Source organism: Hyalella azteca, unplaced genomic scaffold (assembly GCF_000764305.2).
Source record: "Hyalella azteca isolate HAZT.00-mixed unplaced genomic scaffold, Hazt_2.0.2 contig1382, whole genome shotgun sequence".
In the NCBI taxonomy this organism is placed as follows: Eukaryota; Metazoa; Arthropoda; class Malacostraca; order Amphipoda; family Hyalellidae; genus Hyalella; species Hyalella azteca.
The window spans coordinates 714,901-730,541 of NW_025931701.1; the positions used below are offsets into that span (position 1 = coordinate 714,901).

Sequence of the window (15,641 nt, forward strand, 5' to 3'; positions counted from 1 at the left end):
TCCTAGAGCACCCAGACCTCCTAGAGCACCCAGACCTCCTAGAGCACCCATGCAACATTCGTGTACTGTACACCACACACAACACACATGCTGTGCAATAAGCATGTGTACTACACAGCACAGATGTTATTTGAAGCTCACAACACAGCCGCCGTGATCGATGCCGTGTCGTATGCACGATTTGGGGAGCTGGGAGAATAGGGTGAGAGAAAGGGTGGGGTGAGTGAAAGGGTGGGGTGAGTGAAAGGGTGGGGTGAGGGATCGAAAGGGTGGGGTGAGGGAAAGGGTGGGGTGAGGGAAAGGGTGGAGTGAGTGAAAGGGTGGGGTGAGGAAAGGGTGGGGTGAGGAAAGGGTGGGGCGAGTTAAAGGGTGGGGTGAGGGAAAAGGTGGAGTAAGGGAAAGGGTGGGTTTAGGGAAAGTGTGGATTGAGTGAAAGGGTAGTATGAGTGAAAGATTCGGGTGACTGAAAGTGTGGGGTGTGTGCTGTAGTGATTGCAGAGCGGCGAAGAAGGGTAGGTGGAAGTGAGAGAAAAATCGAGGAAGGGGTGAACGGGAAATGTGGGTTAAAAGCTGAATTAACGGAAGGTGCAATAAGGAGAAGTGGGAATGAAAGGTAGAAGAGGCATTAAAGATAAAAAATATAACTCAGTACTCACTGCAGTGAGTGACAGATAGCGCATTTTCTCGTCGACGAAAACGTGAAGTCACGGACGGACAGACAGACAGACGGACGGACATGACGAGCACAAATAATAGCACAAATGAGAAAATGCGCCAAAAAGGATTGAAGAATGTGGCATAAAAGGGGAGATGATGAAGAGGAGGAAGAAGATGCTTGAAATTGTAATGAAGAGGGGAGATGGAAATGTTAACGGAAAGAAAGGCGAGTGAAAAACAAGCGGGTTGACTGGAGTGGGGGTGAGAGGGGGAGGGGAGAGAGAGGGAGTGGGAGGAGGGGTGTGGCAGGAGCAGCTGCAGATTGTGTTGCGTGGGAGGAGAAGTGTAGCCAGAAATAACTTTCCTGCGCTACTGCAGGCTGGGAAAGAAACAAGGAAAGAAAGAGAAAGTTGTTCATGGATGTGTTGGTAGGCTGGAAAAAAAAATGCGATGTGGGATGATAAACAATTGCACATAATTGTTCATTTGTTTATTTTGGAGCTTATTTATATTATATTTATATATTTTTCAAGCGTGCTTCACTTCACCACAGTATGGAGGTAAATATATATAAAGCTTCTTTTGTAAATTAGTCATATAAAAATTATATAAATAACTAGATGACTTGAGCTAATTAACGTCTTTACATGAGAATTTTAATTTTGTTATGAGTTCTCACCTTACTTTAATATATGACTTGCGTGATAAAATGAACACCGATGAACCTCAACACGAACTGCATGACACGCACGTGAACCTCAACACGAACTGCATGACACGCACGTGAACCTCAACACGAACTGCATGACACGCACGTGAACCACAACACGAACTGCAAGACACGCCTGAATAATTTGAAATTATTATTCACTTCAATTTCCATGAACACTTCATGAACACTTCAAGTGTTCACTTCATAAACACTTTCATGAATACTGAAACAACTACTCCGTTATTCATGAAATTATTATTAATTTCGTGCTCATGGATATTGCTGGCGCATTGAAATTTTTTTAATTTAAATGAACTGGCATTTACTTTGAATAACTTAAGTTAAGGAAAACCTAGCATGGTATGAATAGAGAAACTTGAGTAAAACTAAAAAATCGTTCTGGGTTGCAACGGGCGGATACAAGGTTCAGTTGGCAGTAAATACTTGAAAGTAAATTAATTTTTACAAAATCTAAAAAATTGTACGCACAAGTGTTTAAATCGTTCACTTAGCGCGCTTCCAGAAGAAGCAAATTGAAATCGAAATAAAAATTTGTGATAGAAAAAATGCTTCAAGCAATATCGTTATAGATGTCTAGACTAACGTTAAAACGAAGACAAGAAGGAAACTTTATGCCGATAAATTAAGTTATAATTTTCAATTCATATTTCAATGAAGACTCGTCACGTATTTATGTAAATAACTTCGATATCATATTCCGCAAAATTTATGTCAGACCAGGAAGGCAAGCCAAACAGTAATAAATAAATTAAATAATAAATAACGACAATCAACGTAAACCGGTGCACAGAACATAATGGAAACTAAATAAATTATATAATTAATTTCAGTTTATGATTTTTGGTTGATTGCAGCGCTGCTGTCTTGGATGGCACGGCGGTTAATTAACTGTTAAAATTAAATTCTATTAATTTTACCAGCAATTTTTCTATATATAGCGATTTGTGTTTCAGTAAAAATGTAAATATTGTTGTACGCTGGGAAATTTCCCACATATAATGCATGTTCTGGGAAGAATGCTTATTCTTTACTGTGGAATGCTAGAGCCGTTAGTAATTATGATGATCTTGGTATTTATTAAAAACGTCTTCGTTGACAAAGACTCTCTTTCAACAAAAGCTAAACAGATGCACTGCGGGGGAGAAAAAATATACCGTAACGCTATTTTTTAATGCGTAAAAAGTGTGGGAGGCGACGTGTTGTGGCAGCTGATGTGCCGGAGTAGACGAGCGTGAAGGCCTTTGTCCTCGTTATTTCAGACATACGACTTCACAGATGCACGGCAAATGCTGTCTAAATTTTGAGACAGAAGCTACTTCATGAATTTCTGTTGGTTTGAATTTTCAGACACGTGAGAAGATATTTTTTTAATGCCTGTATGTTAAAATCAGGGATCGAAAGACTAAATATCCGAGGTAAATATTAGAGAACTATAGCTAGGATCGTTTGACTTCCTGCAGCCAAAAATTGTCGAAATTAAATGCCTTATACCGTCTTCATGCTAGAAAAAATTAGAAGGATTTCTTCGTTGTCTCTATACTAAATTAGAAATTAATTTTTTCTCTAATGTCTCTCCTGTGTAAAAAAAGTAAAAAAATATGTCACTTTCCTGCCGTCGTTTTATTAAGAACATCCGTAATGTGCTATTACATATATGAAGAAATAAAAAAATTCTAATTATCAATTAGACAAACGAAAATATCAAGAAATCTGAATTGTGTAACTTGTTGAAAAACAAGTATTCCTTCCGCATGAATCGAGTGCATGTGATCCAGTACAGATGCGGATGCTAGAAATACCTGAACTTTGTTAAAGGTCGTCTAGTTAGAGGTGACCATGAATAACGTCGGGCAACCACTTGGTCCACTTGCACTTGGAAGCATTCAGTGTTCCGCGAACTTTTGAAAGGGTTGGTTGTGTCGCTCAAAGCTCTCTAGTGTATTGTTCTTTCAGTGCGTACAAATTCAAGCACAAATAATCGAAATGAAGTATTATGCCACATAAAGTTGTTTTATTTTATTTAGCTACATCAAAATGCGTGGAAAACGCTTTTTGGACATGCATTTCCAGGCACTGTTCGACTTCTGGACACTGACGACAGTCTTGCTAGTTACTGAACTGACTTTCGCCCAGTCAGAAGAAACGTTCAAATGTCCCAGCAATTCGGCTTATTTCTTTCCATGTACATGCGTGAAGCCTGGCACTGACGGAATATATGTTGAGTGCGAAAATACTAACCTTGCTTCCATATCAATTGGATTGGCAAACGTCAGGTTACCCATTGAGGAACTGCGGCTTACGCGCTGCAACATACGCAGGCTCTTCGGCGATGTTTTCAAGTCCGTACATATTAAGGTGAGATCATTATACATCAAGGCGGGGTGAGATTATTACACATCAAAGTGAGGTCATTACACAGCAGGTTGAGGTCATTACACGTCTGGGTGAGGCCATGACACATCAGGGTGAGGCCATTACACGTCTGGGTGAGGCCATGACACATCAGGGTGAGGCCATGACACATCAGGGTGAGGCCATGACACATCAGGGTGAGGCCATGACACATCAGGGTGAGGCCATTACACATCAGGGTGAGGCCATGACACATCAGAGTGAGGCCATGACACATCAGGGTGAGGCCATTACACATCAGGGTGAGGCCATGACACATCAGAGTGAGGCCATGACACATCAGGGTGAGGCCATGACACATCAGGATGAGGCCATTACACATCAGGGTGAGGCCATGACACATCAGGATGAGGCCATGACACATCAGGATGAGGCCATTACACATCAGGGTGAGGTCATTATACCTCATGGTGTGGTCATTACACATCAAGGTGAGGTTTTAATTCATCAAGGTGAGGTCATTACACACCAGGGTGAGGTCAGTATATATCAATGTGAGGTCATTGTACATCAAAACTCGATTTATGTGGTGCTAATGACCCACTTAACGATAACTGTCATCCTGACGTTACGATAAATGCGATCAAGACGGATGACTGTCAATGCCAAACAATTTTTGTTGTGAAGTTTTTGTGCCTAGAGTTTCGCGACTGCGCTCGCACGCAATCGTTGCTAGTGCCTTGGACGACATAAGGCACCTGCGAGCAAAGCCTTGAATCATTAAATGATTTATTTGAACAGCTTGGCACTCGTTTTGCATTAAACACTGACATCTGCAATAACCGACAGATGTAGGTCTATGCAGCTTTATGTATTAGCAGCTGCATGACGGAGCTCTAATTTAAATATATATTAGAGGAATTTGAGAGGGGCGTTGATTTTTTTACGTGAATAAATTCTCATTTATCGCTTTACTCTCTTCGCAACTATGCATAAAATATCGCTCAATCCTTTGTCTAACAACACGAGAACCGTCATCAATGATATTCGTATCTGAAAGCTTGATAACGAGAGTTATACCGTTGATAGTTATCCTTCTATTTAAGGACGCGATAACCATCGTCTATGATATTCGTATCGAATGATTAGGTGACGAGAGTTAGCGTCAGTAAACTAAGTGTAAACTTATTGCAATATTTTATTACATATGGCACGCTTTCCTTGCAGCGCCTGGTGGTAGAGGATACCCTCGTGGAGGAGGTGGCCGAGGACGCGTTTGTAGGAGCAGCCTCTACTCTGAAGGACCTACGGCTCCTGGGGGCGCCCCTGAACGGTGTCCCTACAGCCGCCCTCGCGCCCCTCGACATGCTTGAGGTTGGGATCCTCTTTACCTCTATCCTTATGTACATTTTTATTAATCATTTATTTTATCCTATTAGGTTCCACAGAATCTATAATATCATATTTATTTTTATATTAAAATTTATGATTGAGTTTATGCATTCTTATGATTCATTTAGGTTTACTTACGCCTTAATTAATACACTTAACTTTGATTGTAGCCATCAAATAGACAAATCTAATTCCTGTTTTCCTGTTGGCCCCTAGATAATTTCGCCAAATCATTTTGTGTATACGGTGGCCTTCATCATCTTTCACGTTGAATGAAATAGGAACATGGAATGAATAAGAATATAATGAATCGAAGCAAAAGTTAAAGTAATTTGAACACCAATTTATATATTGTTGCATTCTAAAATTTTACAACAGATATTTTTATGCTTTATTTAATTTATAATATGTTCTTTCAATTCTCATTGATATTATAATTTTCCTTTCAAGCTTTAATTTTTCGAGAGTTTAATAAATTTCTGGGGCAGGTTTCGGCAGAGGCGACCTCAACGCTGCCCGAGTACCAATCCGCGCTCATCGGCGCCAAACTTTCATTGATCTCATAATATAAATTATTATTAATACACAATAAATTTCATCATACCGTGTAGCCTTTTATTAAACAAAATATTTTTTCATTTCATTATGTAACCTCGGTAATTTTGATAAGTGTTTTCGATTGCATTAGTTTTAATTCGACTTTTTTTGTGTGCAACCATGAACGAAAGACTTATAAAGAAATTTTCCCTCGCAGATTTTGCCTAATCATTTTAATTATAAATATATTACGAACAAAGAAGTTATTACAGTTTCTCGATGCTCCACAGCACTTGGAAATCAGAGGTGCCAACATCACCGAGCTGAAGAACGGAGTAATACCACCTCTACCTCAGCTCAAGTATCTTCACATCAATAAGTGCGGCTTAACACAAATAACATCCGACGCCCTCGAGGTTTGTATTTATACAAAATTCTATTGTGTGTTGTCGTAAGCATTATATTCTTCAAACTAATTTCTTACGAGTTTTATTACTAAACATTAATGCATGCAAAAAAAACTTTCTTTTAATAATCATGACCCGTTGACGTATAGAAGTGCTGCAAAATGAGTATTTTTGTTCAGTAATATTGGATTATTAGTTTTATAATTGCACAATGTTAAATGAAATTAATACATCCATGTCGCCGGTGTCGATTTACAAGACCAGGTTCAGGTACATGCATGACGCAATGAATAATTTTAATAAGTATGTCCTCAATATCGTTTTCTTCTAAATATAGTAAAAAACGACATCGAGTTGGTAAACTACTATAAAAACAACAGCTACCTCTAGTTTTCTGGCCTGTTGATATGTTACATTCACTTTTGAATAAATACGACCATTAAAATTCTGATCTAAATAATAAATCCTAATTTTTCTAAGTTTAACTTTATTACGACGTGAGAACAACGGTGAGATATTTGAAAGCAACCTAATTAATGTCAGACCAGCATTAATTCATATTTATCTGTACATCATGAACTATTTTTATAAGTGTTGTTATGTAATTTCATTATGCTTTTCAGCCGCTGAAAAAGTTGGTGAAAATCGATTTCAGTCACAATGAGCTGAAGAACCTTCCAAAAGGCGTATTCAAAAGCAAGAGAGACGCAAGGCTCTTGGATCTGTCGCATAATGACTTCACGAAGCTGGACGCTCAATACTTCTCGGTGAGTTTTAATCCTTGAAAAATTGCTACATAATACTTCTCACTGCACGAATGGTGCTTAACGGATTCAAGATCGCTTGAAATTGTGCCATACATGCTGTGTTGCGTACACTTCTCTGGTGCCATACATGCTGTGTTGCGTACCACATTGTGTTGCAACTCATGTAGTATCATGCCTCATGCCGCAATGTTGCGTACCACATTGTGTTGCAACTCATGTAGTATCATGCCTCATGCCGCAATGTTGCGTACCACATTGTGTTGCAACTCATGTAGTATCATGCCTCATGCCACAATGTTGCATACCACATTGTGTTTGTCTCATGCCACAATGTTGCGTACCACATTGTGTTGTAACTCATATAGTATCGTGCCTCACGCCGCAATGTTGCATACCACATTGTGTTTGTCTCATGCCACAATGTTGCGTACCACATTGTGTTGCAACTCATATAGTATCGTGCCTCACGCCGCAATGTTGCATACCACATTGTGTTTGTCTCATGCCGCAATGTTGCGTGCACAGGACCTTGGTGCACTGACATGGTGCAACATGTCGCACAACAGCATCACGGACCTCGGACGCGCGCCCTTCGCACGCAACACGGAGCTGGGGTGGCTGAGTCTCAACCACAACCTCATCATCAAGGTTGAAGACACGGCGCTCAGGTCGCTCAGGAAAATGAGGCGTCTCTACATCACAGATAACCTCATCACTGAAGTTTGTTCATTTATTTGTAATATTAAAAAATAGAAATTGATAACTGAATTAAATAAAAAAATAAGTTAATAACTAAATAATGAAATGTAAATTTATTTATTAAGTTTGAAACATTTTATGTTTAGTGATGTAATCTGTGCTCAGTTAGTTTTAATCTCTTGTTGATCCTCTTGAGTATAATTTTTAAATTACGGAAAAATGTGAGAAAATTTAGCACAATCAAACAGAAATATTTCTGTGTGCACCTAGTAGTAATAATGAAGTCCCAAAACTACGGAATAACTGAAGCAAAAAAGTGAAAAAAAATTTAGCAATCCTCTTCACTAGGAATTTGTAAAGCATATCAGCTGGAGATGTAACTTTGGACAGCTTATTTACACAGCGCATGAAGAGATTCTAAAATTGTCAGCTCACATACACCGCAAGTGTAATTAAAAATGTCAAGACGTCAATCAATCACTAGGACATCAAGCTGTTCTTTTATAAACTAATAACATAACAGCTTAGTACCGGGCAAGTAGAACACTTGAGTCCTTGTTACTACCTCGATGCTGAGCGGTTCTTAAGTTAAAATTTACGTGACGTCTTAGAGACGTCGCCAATGCCCACAACCGCATTGATGAACCATGAATGATCGCACGTGGATAACTAGAGTCTATTTGAACCTGAAGAATAACTCGGTCATAATTAAATTGAGATATAATTCAATGCAGGTTGCATGAGGCAAACGTTTCGCTAACAGCTAAAATAATTTATTATTCAGAAGCAGAGCCAAGGTTATGTAGTGAACTATGTTTAACTTTCGATTGATTCGACCTGAATTATTCAACTTGTGCCTAAACCTGATGAGACGCAAGTCCATTAACCGGTAGAAATTGTGTACAAATCTAAAATGCGTTTGCATGTATGAATGGTAGAGATTAAAGTAAAAATGTATCAATGTGTGAATTCCAATTAAACTGATTGAAAAGAAAAAAACATAACTCAGTACTCACTGCAGTGAGTGACAGAGAGCGCATTTTCTCGTCGACGAATACGTGGTCACGGACGGACTGACAGACGGACGGACATGACGAGCACAATAGCGCCTTTTTCCATAAATGAGAAAATGCGCTAAAAAGGCCAAATAATGTGATGTAGTGATCGGTGGTAGAGTTTCGGAAGACTGAAAGCAATTGTTAAATTTAATATTGAAAATTTATGTTTACAAGCGAAGACGCTGCCATTTGCGCAGTCGTTTTGACAGGAACTCGTTCAATCGTGCTCACGCAAGACGAATCGCGCGAGTGCGATGTTACAATGGAATTTGTGGCAATGTCGTTTTATTTAAAAGCTGTAAATCTCAATTAAACTTTTGCAATTTTTCTCCTACTTTTCGCAGTCACTCGAGATTCTTTTTAATATAAATTCACTTCACCGATGATATAAACGACAGCCGAAACGTTGAACAAAGTACTTAGAAATACTTGAGAGCTCTGCGTTTAGATGTAAATAGAATAATAAAAATTCTCCGAGTTTAGGTGACATACGATGTGAGTGACCGTCTGATCTCTAGGCAGGAATGACTACAGCAATCCCTTGATTAGCACGGTTTTGAATACCGCGGTTTTGATTAACGCAGAAAAAAAATTTGCAAGCCGCGAGTGTGACGGTAGCGTCACTGCGTCACATGTTGTGAACTCGTTCGAACGACGTTCGATGGAGTAGGCGCGCCGCTACTGCCAGTACATACAACACAAAGACTGCGCGTGATCTGAAAAGTAATTCAGATTGTTTTTTCACTTTTGAAACATAATTCAGTGCGTAAAGGGCTAGTTACTCGTTAGCCTTCAACTGGTCAAGATCGCTGCCATATCTACTGCTCACTTCTATCGAACTACATAATTTTCCTTTCCTTTGATATTTTTGAGGATTCATTATAATTATTGCCATATATTTTTAAGTTTGATTAGCGCGGTTTTGCTTAACACGGTAAAACTCGGGGATTTATTAACCGCGTTAATCAAGGGATTGCTGTACTCTAGACTAGACTCACCCGCACCTAATTTACTAACGACTTGCACAATATCTCGTAACCTTCCTTACCTTCGCTATAAATATTGATTTTTTTCAATAAATATTTTGAATATAAATCTTTATCAGGTATTTACTAATATTTTGAAAAATAAAAGTAAATGTTTGTTAATTCTCCTCACAGTAGCTTTGATCGGTCATAATTTCGTCAGGTTCGTCGTAATGCGTTCAGCGCGATAAAGGACCGCGTGGCGACCGTTGACATTGCCAGGAATCAGCTAAAAGAAGTCGGCACCGGCATGTTCCGGGATTTTAAATCAATTCAAGAAATCAACTTGGCCGAAAACATGATAACGGTCGTGAAGAAAGAAGCGTTCGTTGACTTGTACCTAACCCACATCAACATCAGCCATAACCAAATCACGACGTTTGAGAATCGCTCCTTCGTTGCGTGTAAGAATATAACGACACTGGATTTGTCATACAACAACATTTCTAAAATACAGCCTGAAGCTTTCGTTGATTCCTACATGACTTTATTCCATTTGCAATTCAATAAAATAATTGATACTTCCAAAATCTCGATGAATTTCTTCGGTGTGAAAGTGGTGAATATGTCGTACAACGAAATACAAGTGGTAGGACGCAAGACCTACCCAGATCTTTACGAACTTCACACGATTGACTTCAGTCACAACAACATCTCGGACATTGGCAGGTCTGTATTTCAAACCTTGTTCAGTATCCGTTACATAAATATGAGTTACAATTCTTTGGAGGAACTCAAAGGTGGCTTCTTTGGCACGCTACCCACTCTGCTCGCGTTGGACCTCTCGCACAACAGAATACATTCGGTCACACAGGGTACGTTCCAGAGCCTGTCGTCGCTACGGGAACTGTGGCTCAACGACAATAGATTGCGCGGATTGTTTGTTATCCCGCAAGCTCTGAATTATCTTTATCTTCAGAACAACAATTTAACCGAAATAAAACCTTCCACGTGGCCGGTAATGAACGCCCTTCTCTATCTTGACATGGGGAATAACAATTTCCGGGACTCATTAGGCCCTGGCTCCTTCAATGGCTTAAACTCGTTAAGAAACTTGAATCTAGAAAACAATTCCATTTCTGTTCCTCCGTGGGAGGCGCTAAGTGACATGCAAACGTTGCAGCACATCAACTTGGAAAATAACGTCATCGAGAACATCACGCAAAGTGCCTTCGGACGTCTTCCTACAATGTTCACCATTAATCTGGCAAACAATGGCATTAGGAACGTCAGTCAAAGAGCTTTTGAAGGACTACTTCAACTAGTCACGCTCAACTTGTCATCTAATGGACTACAACACATACCTAACGATGCTTTCAGAGGGCTCGTAGCCCTACAGACTCTTGACATTTCTTTTAACAATTTGAAATCAGTTGATAATAAAACGAATGGTTTATTCGAAGACTTGCTTTCCATTAAGAACTTAAATATGTCTCACAACAAATTCGATATCGTGACGAAAAAAATGTTCCCATACAACAAGTACATTCCTTATAACCTTTTGGACGTTGATCTTAGCTACAACGAAATGCCTGTGCTGACCACAAACCTAGTCATCGGGCTTCAAAAAGTGAAAAAGTTGAATTTTTCACACAACATTTTGAACGACCTCCGCCCTAGCGTCTTGGGAAACCTATCCCAGCTCGAAGAGGTTGACCTAAGCCACAACCACTTGGACGCCGTGGGTACAACCGTGTTCGCAAGAAATTCAAAGCTGCGAAAGATCCACCTTCAAGGCAACCAGCTCATATCTCTGCCGGCAGCCGTATTCATGTCCAGCGAGAACTTGACATACCTCGACCTCAGGAACAACCAACTGCACAACTACTACGACGAGTTTGTGCCGAGAGTCGTGAACGGCACTAGAATTCGGTGAGTGAGTTTTGTTAACAACTTAGGATAGGATAGTGTTGTCGGCGCTGATGTGGCCTGTCGCCGATTCTTGTACTTTTCGTGACTTGTGACAGGAGATCAAGAAACAGGTCGTTTGACCGGATTCGAAACTGACGTTAATTTGAAATAGCTAATACAGCCCGACGCAAAAGGTTAGCCCCACCCATTTAAAACATCATAACACATCGAGTTTTGCGAGTTTTATTGTGCAAATGGTGGCAAACGAATCGTCTTGGTCTCAGTAATCAAAATACAATAGACTGTAGTGAAAATGTAATTAGTAACGGAGAAAATGAAAAACACATGTTTTTGCACCGACGCAAAAGGTTAGCCGACATTTTAGGCAAGACAAAACATACGTCAGCTATAAAATTAAAGGCTATTTACCGATATGCTCCCCGTTGGCTTTGTAGACATCCAAGCACCGCTTTTTCATGCTCTGAGACAATCTACGGAGGTAGTTGGGGTCCAGATTGGACCAGGCGGCTTGATTGGCCAACTCGAGTTCTTCCTTCGTGTCATACTGCTTCCCGCAGGCGTAGACGATCCCAGCCTTGTACCCCCCGACGTTCTCAATGGGATTCAAATCGGGGTACTTGGCTGGCAAGTCCATAACCCGGATTTTGACACGCTTGAAGAATGCCTTGGTCGTGCGCGCCGAATGGATTGAGGCATTATCTTGTTGGAAGATGGCGCCGCGGCGAATTTGGTGGCGGATGACGGGAAGTAGATGATCCTCGAGCGTTTGGACATAGTCAAGCGCCAAACTTGCAAAGTGGGGCTAACCTTTTGCGTCGGTGCAAAAACACGAACCGCTTGATTTTTCCGCCAGTAATTAACTTCTTCACCAAATTTTACCTGCTATAGATTGCAGAGCGCAAGACAAATCGTTTGCCACCATTTGTACGTTAAAACTGGCAAAACTCGATGTGTTATGATGTTTTAAAGGGGTGGGGCTAACCTTTTGCGTCGGGCTGTAGTCTTCTACCAGGTCCGTAGGGCGCTAGGCATTTCAAGTCTGAACATATATTTCTCCATAGCTTCATCTAGTCTGTTCTTGAACTTACAACATGAATGTTTGAGCGCTTTGTTTTACCACACCGTGTGTTTATAGCCTTTGATAGATAAAAACTCATTTTCCCACGGTCCTTTGAAATCATGCTAATTTATACTCGTACAAAACGCACTTATATATTCACTAAAACCTGCTTCTTCCTGGATATGCGAGCAGCGAATATGGTTCAGGTAATAGTTTAGTCATCCATTAGGGAGATAAAATCACGGACGAAGGCGCACATGTCTGATCTTATGCCAACGTTGCTCTCACTTTTTTCCAGTCGCCGATTTCCTCTGTGAGCCGTTGATAATACATAATTGCTGCTAATATGTATTATAATAAGGATTAAATCTTACTTAATACAACGATAATTAACTTCATGAGTAGGAGTAAAGTTTAAATTTAAATATGGGCCGTTGATAAGAATTGATGGGCATGATAGCAACGTTTGCAAATCAATGTCACATTATCTCGTGTCAGGCAGTGAACATTTTGATGAAGCAAAAACATTTTCTTGAAATCTTTCTTGCAACAAAAGTTTTCGCTTACCACCGGAAAGACCGTCGCGTACTTTAGTTTGTTGTGAACCACTGCAATATTCGGTAAACTCGACACCCTCTCTATAAGTATTAGATTTTTTCAGCCATGTCGATACCCTCTCTATAAACATGAGATTTTTCAGCCAAGTCGGTACCCTCTCTATAAATATGAGATTTTTTCAGTCAAGTTGATACCCTCTCTTTAAATACGAGATTTATTCAGTCAAGTTGATACCCTCTCTATAAACATGAGATTTTTTCAGTCAAGTTGATACCCTCTCTTTAAATACGAGATTTATTCAGCCAGGTCGATACCCTCTCTATAAATACGAGATTTTTTGCAGCCTAGTCGATACCCTCTCTATAAAAATGAGATTTATTCAGCCAAGTCGGTACCCTCTCTATAAATACGAGATTTTTTCAGTAAGTTGATACCCTCGGTACAGATACGAGGGCAATCCCGTGCACTGTGACTGCGGGCTGCGTCCCGTCATCGCGTGGCTGGCAACCCGCCTGAGCTTGAGGGACTGGCGTGACGTCACGTGCCACTCTCCCTCACGTCTGCAGGGTCAGCCGCTCACTCTGGTACTGGGAATTCTTCTGTACTACGAAAATTAATCCAAAATTTTATCTCGAGCAATGAGCTAATCCCATGTAATTATTAAAAAATATAAATACATTTTGAAGTAATTATTCTAGTGAACGAGGATTCTTTTTTCTATTCATAAAATTCTTTCAGATCGAGGAGAGCCAGCTAGGCTGCGATGACCGCACAGGCCCAGAAGTACAGGTCTCCCCGGATGTGATGTTCCGTGAACACACGTACCAACGTACCAACCAGGCTCGGGTACTGGAACACGCGTTGCACATGGCGTGGTACGTGAACACCCACGACGACGTGGGCAGCTTCAGCATCACCGTGCAGAACATCACGACGGGGCAAGAGCTCACCCAGGCCACCGTGCCCTACACGGCGCGCTTCCATCAGTTTCCTGAGATCACCGAGGGAGTTTACTATGTGTGTGTGGCCGCCGTCAGCAGCGATGGCAGGGTCAGGCCGCTGCAGAAGTCGCAATGCCAGGAAATGAGCGCCAGTCTTGCGGTGACACTCCTTCCGGTGCAGGTCATGATGATGATGTTGATTTCGTGCGCGCTGCTTCTGTTGTGAGGTCAGGACTGCTGTCAACAACGAAACATTTGTGCATCCCAAATAAGGAGTAACCTCCGCCGTGGACATAATAAAGCTCCCCACATCGGCATGGCGGCCTTGGAACAAAAAATTCTGGATTCAACGGTCATAGAAATCGCGGAGGTCTTCATCAGCGTGATAAATACGAGGTGTACAAACAAATTAAGAGCAAACATTTTTCTGAAATATATTTTGAATGAAAAGCTAGCTTCTTTACACCCATGAAGTAGAATATCAAACCTAGTGCCTGTAGCGCCAACAACAACGAATCAATCTGAAAAACTCGATTAATACAAAAAAATAAGTACCTATACAAAAAAAAAAAACAAGTTTACAAAAAGTCAAAATGGGAACAAAATAATACTCGTATGGCCAAGTAATATTTGGAGAAATAAAATAAAAAATATGAATCCTTATTCACAGATGATAATACAGGGTGTCCCAAAAAAAACGATACCCAACTTTGAATGGCTGTAACTCGAAAAGTAATAGAGTTAAAGAAATTTGGAAGGTCAGGATTTGTTTCCTATGTTTTTCTACATCTCTCCACCAAAAATCAAACAGATCGATGTAGCCATAAGCGTTTGATAGAACTTTCAGTGACATGCGCTAAAATCGTGCTTGCGCAAAATTTTAGTAAGATCATTTTGCATAATCATTACGTTGTCTTGACATGTTTCCATTCGCTGTTTTATTTTTTGTATCTTTGGTGAGACAAAAACATGGCAATCTTTGGTGAGAGGCAATCATGACAATCTTTGGTGAGACAATCATGGCAATCTTTGGTGTGAGACAATCATGGCAATCTTTGGTGAGAGACAATCATGGCAATCTTTGGTGTGAGACAATCATGGCAATCTTTGGTGAGACACAATCATGGCAATCTTTGGTGTGAAACAATCATGGCAATCTTTGGTGAGACACAATCATGGCAATCTTTCGTGAGAGGCAATCATGACAATCTTTGGTGAGACAAAAACATGACAATCTTTGGTGAGAGACAATCATGGCAATCTTTGGTGAGAGACAACCATGGCAATCTTTGGTGAGAGACAACCATGGCAATCTTTGGTGAGAGGGAATTTCAAAACCAAAGATTGCCTCTCACCAAAGATTGCCTTTCACCAGAGATTGTCATGATTGCCTCTCACCAAAGATTGCCATGATTGTCTCACACCAAAGATTGCCACGATTGTCTCACCAAAGATTGTCATGATTACCTCTCACCAAAGATTATCATGATTGCCTCTCACCAAAGATTGCCATGTTTTTGTCTCACCAAAGATACAAAAAATAAAACAGCGAAAAGAAAACATGTCAAGACAACGTAATGATT

The 15,641-nt window shown here is 40.3% G+C and overlaps 1 protein-coding gene across 1 annotated transcript; it reads left to right on the forward strand.

Moving 5' to 3' along the window:
- Positions 1-3,289: 3,289 nt before the first annotated feature.
- Positions 3,290-14,508, forward strand: LOC108670915 (leucine-rich repeats and immunoglobulin-like domains protein 2). Its single transcript, XM_018158412.2, has 8 exons — positions 3,290-3,745; positions 4,970-5,116; positions 5,962-6,087; positions 6,702-6,845; positions 7,371-7,565; positions 9,791-11,499; positions 13,563-13,701; positions 13,856-14,508. Exons 1-8 carry the CDS (start codon positions 3,425-3,427, stop codon positions 14,282-14,284), a joined length of 3,210 nt encoding a protein of 1,069 aa, XP_018013901.1. The 5' UTR covers positions 3,290-3,424; the 3' UTR covers positions 14,285-14,508.
- Positions 14,509-15,641: the final 1,133 nt, after the last annotated feature.

Excerpts from the sequence above, each read along its gene's own strand:
- LOC108670915 (XM_018158412.2), top strand. The coding sequence starts at position 3,425 with ATGCGTGGAAAACGCTTTTTGGACATGCATTTCCAGGCACTGTTCGAC. Across the intron at positions 5,117-5,961 it reads CGCCCCTCGACATGCTTGAG|CACTTGGAAATCAGAGGTGC; the intron begins GTTGGGATCCTC and ends GATGCTCCACAG. Across the intron at positions 6,846-7,370 it reads TGGACGCTCAATACTTCTCG|GACCTTGGTGCACTGACATG; the intron begins GTGAGTTTTAAT and ends TTGCGTGCACAG.